This window comes from Megalops cyprinoides, chromosome 4 (genome assembly GCF_013368585.1).
Source record: "Megalops cyprinoides isolate fMegCyp1 chromosome 4, fMegCyp1.pri, whole genome shotgun sequence".
NCBI classification, from domain to species: domain Eukaryota; kingdom Metazoa; phylum Chordata; class Actinopteri; order Elopiformes; family Megalopidae; genus Megalops; species Megalops cyprinoides.
This window is the reverse complement of record NC_050586.1, coordinates 10,075,527-10,078,476: the sequence shown is the minus strand read 5'-3', so window position 1 is coordinate 10,078,476 and position 2,950 is coordinate 10,075,527. Positions and strand designations below refer to the sequence as shown.

At 42.0% G+C, this 2,950-nt stretch overlaps 1 protein-coding gene across 1 annotated transcript; it reads left to right on the top strand.

Moving 5' to 3' along the window:
• Positions 1-811: 811 nt before the first annotated feature.
• LOC118776092 lies at positions 812-1,783 on the top strand. The gene has a single exon (XM_036526173.1). It carries the CDS (start codon positions 812-814, stop codon positions 1,781-1,783), a length of 972 nt encoding a protein of 323 aa, XP_036382066.1.
• Positions 1,784-2,950: the final 1,167 nt, after the last annotated feature.

The following is a 2,950-nucleotide window of genomic DNA, read 5'->3' as shown; positions in this document are numbered from 1 at the left end:
CAACTGTTATTAAGGAAATAATGGACTTCGGTAGCCACCTGTCATGAGAAAGATTCTACACGGAAATCAATCAGAATAAAATTTAAAAGGACTTTCTCTCGTTTAATGGACTCAATGAGTGGTTGGATGCTGCACGACAGAACAGCTAATGGCTATCTGACAAGATGTGACAAGTTAATATAATACATCAATTCCTACATTGCACAGGCGTCAGAACAAAACAGAAAAAAAAAAAATTTGAGGCTCAGATGAATAGAGGAACGTGAATGATAAGAGAAAAGACCAGCACACTGCAAACTTATTTTTTGTGTATATGGTATTGTAACACATTGTCTTGCATCTGACATTCCTCATTGCACTTTTTTCATTTCTCAATGTTGGAAAACCGACTTTAAACGTGGACCGCAACATTATGGAATATTGAGGTTGGGAAAAGGGATTTAGAGGTTTCTGTAAATATCTGTTGATGTAACACTGCATGCATGCATTAGGTCAAAAGTAGCTACAGATCTTTCCAGATTGAAATTAATTGCTGCTTTCTAGTCTTACTGCCCCACCTACTGGACTCTTTCACATTCACCGTAAATGATTAAAATTACCCTCATATGTTGGCACACATATATTTAGTCCTTAATCAGTGCTATATTTACTGCTGTGATTTTTACAGGCTATTTATTTATAAATGCAGGATATAATCACCTTTTTTCGCCTTGCCAGCAATATAGCGTTTCCTTTGTTTAAAGGCTGGTAGGTTAAACCACACAAATTGCTTTGCACCATCACGTTGTGAAGGAAAGAGAACTAAAGCACGATGCTGTCCAGTGAAGACAAGATGGCCATCTGGATACTGACTGGCATGACTGCAAGCCTCACAATATTCTTCAATCTGTACATCCTGCTGACGAACCTGCGGAGCTACAGACAGAACGGCCACTGGCTTCCCTGTGAGACTATCATCACAGCCCTCTCTGTGGTTAGCGGCACCCACCAGCTGGTCTCTTATTTCTGGATAACAATGGACAAGATGGACACCGACTGTCTCCTGAATAGCCTCCCTTTCTCCATTCTGCTGGTGACGGTACACAGCCTGAAGTTCTCTATTATGTGGATTACCGCCTTCCTGACGTTCTACTACAGTACTAAGCTGGTGATCGAGCCCATCCACTGCTACACCAAGATCCAGGAGGCCATTCTCAAGCACGTCACCACCGTGGTCCTGATCATTCCTCTGTGCGGGTTTGCCAGTTGCATGCCCCTCCTGGTTGTCCTCTCCCAGCACAACAGCACAGAGACTAACCCTAATCCCGACTGCGGCAGTCTGGCGACCACCGGCATCCAAGGCATGGCGTACCTGGCCTACTACCTGCTCATGTCCGACATCATCCCCGGTCTGCTGATGGTGAAGAGCAGCATCTCCATCAGCGTCCACCTGGCCATCCACCTGCGCCACATGAAGGCCAGCACCAACAGCTTCCACTCCCCCAAGCTGGGCTCCGAGATGCGTGTCATCCGCATGAACCTGGGCCTGGTCAGCGTGTTCCTCTGCTTCCTGGTCGTGGACCTCTATGTGCACTATATGAGCATGGTCAAGAGGCAGAACGTCCTGGTGCTGACCATCCTCTTCTCCTCGGTCTATACAGCGGTCAATTCCCTGGTGCTCATCTACGGGAAGACAACCTTCTGGAAAGAGCTGCTCCATCAGTTCAGCCTTTTACTGGATGTGTTCCCCTGCCTCGCCTGCTTCAAGGTTCCAGAGACCAAGCACAACTTAAGTGCCACTTAGTGGTTGGGATAGCATGGTTAAGACCTAAATTTTATTAATTAGCATTAACACTCATTGGCAGAAGAATTCTTATGTATGAGATCATCCCAAACAGGCTGGGTAAGGTAATGCAAGCATAATGGAATCCATGTACTGCATGTGAGACACCTCGCACAGGAATGTGGGGGTTCATATAATGAAATAAATAGTAATCAAAGACTCTTTTATGAAGCAATTTTATACTTGGATTTATAGGGGATGAAATTATCTTCAACTGTAATGAAAAACCCTGTGTGAGAATAAAAAAAAATCATGTCAATTTACCTTATTTCGCACATCTGTTCAGAAATTCAATTTTGCAAAAGGCCAGCTGCACCTTCATGCATACAAGCTGATCTTATTGTACACATGATTTATTCAACGAACCTACAGATCAAGCAGCCTGTTACAGATTAAAAATAAAAATGATATTATATTAGAACATGCCAGAATATTATATATAAGGCATATACATCCACTCGCTGTTACATTACATCATTGTATTTCAACACTGCACATTTTGAGCTTGTTATGATTTGTAGCCCTATATAAAGCTGACTGAAACTATTACTGAGTTCTTTTAAATTCAGAATGTCTATGAATTTTCCCTTGTCCTCAGGCCCGTTATATTTCTGATTAATTGGCTTCCTTTTGTTGAGTGGCCACTTCAGATGAAAACTCATCCATGTCTTTGTTTCCTCATGGCACCACCTTACTGTGGAAGTCCAAGTTGTCAATTCTGTAATTTCAAGGTTTAAAGAAAGAAATAAATTAAACAGGTTCCACCAGCTCTGTCATCGTATTACCATGTCCCTATTAAATAAAGTGCAGGCCTGAGTGAGGTCATTATTGCATATGATCCTGGTAGACCCTTACTCTCATTTGCCTCTTGCAGATGGCTACATGCTTATAAGAGTTGTAAGAGTTTAATCAGGATACAGGGTCCAGAAATTATTGAATGACTTATTTCATCAGATGTGGGAATTAGAGACTGTTTCAATATCTGAATTTCAAATATTATTTCAGCATTTCTTTAGCCTTTTTCATTAACACCTTAGACTCCTACGTAGATGAGTTGCCCTCTGTTCATTCATTCTAGCTTGTGAGCAGCATAGTTTCAAAGTTGCAATGTTACTTTTGTTTTTCTGC

Excerpts from the sequence above, each read along its gene's own strand:
- LOC118776092 (XM_036526173.1), top strand. The coding sequence starts at position 812 with ATGCTGTCCAGTGAAGACAAGATGGCCATCTGGATACTGACTGGCATG.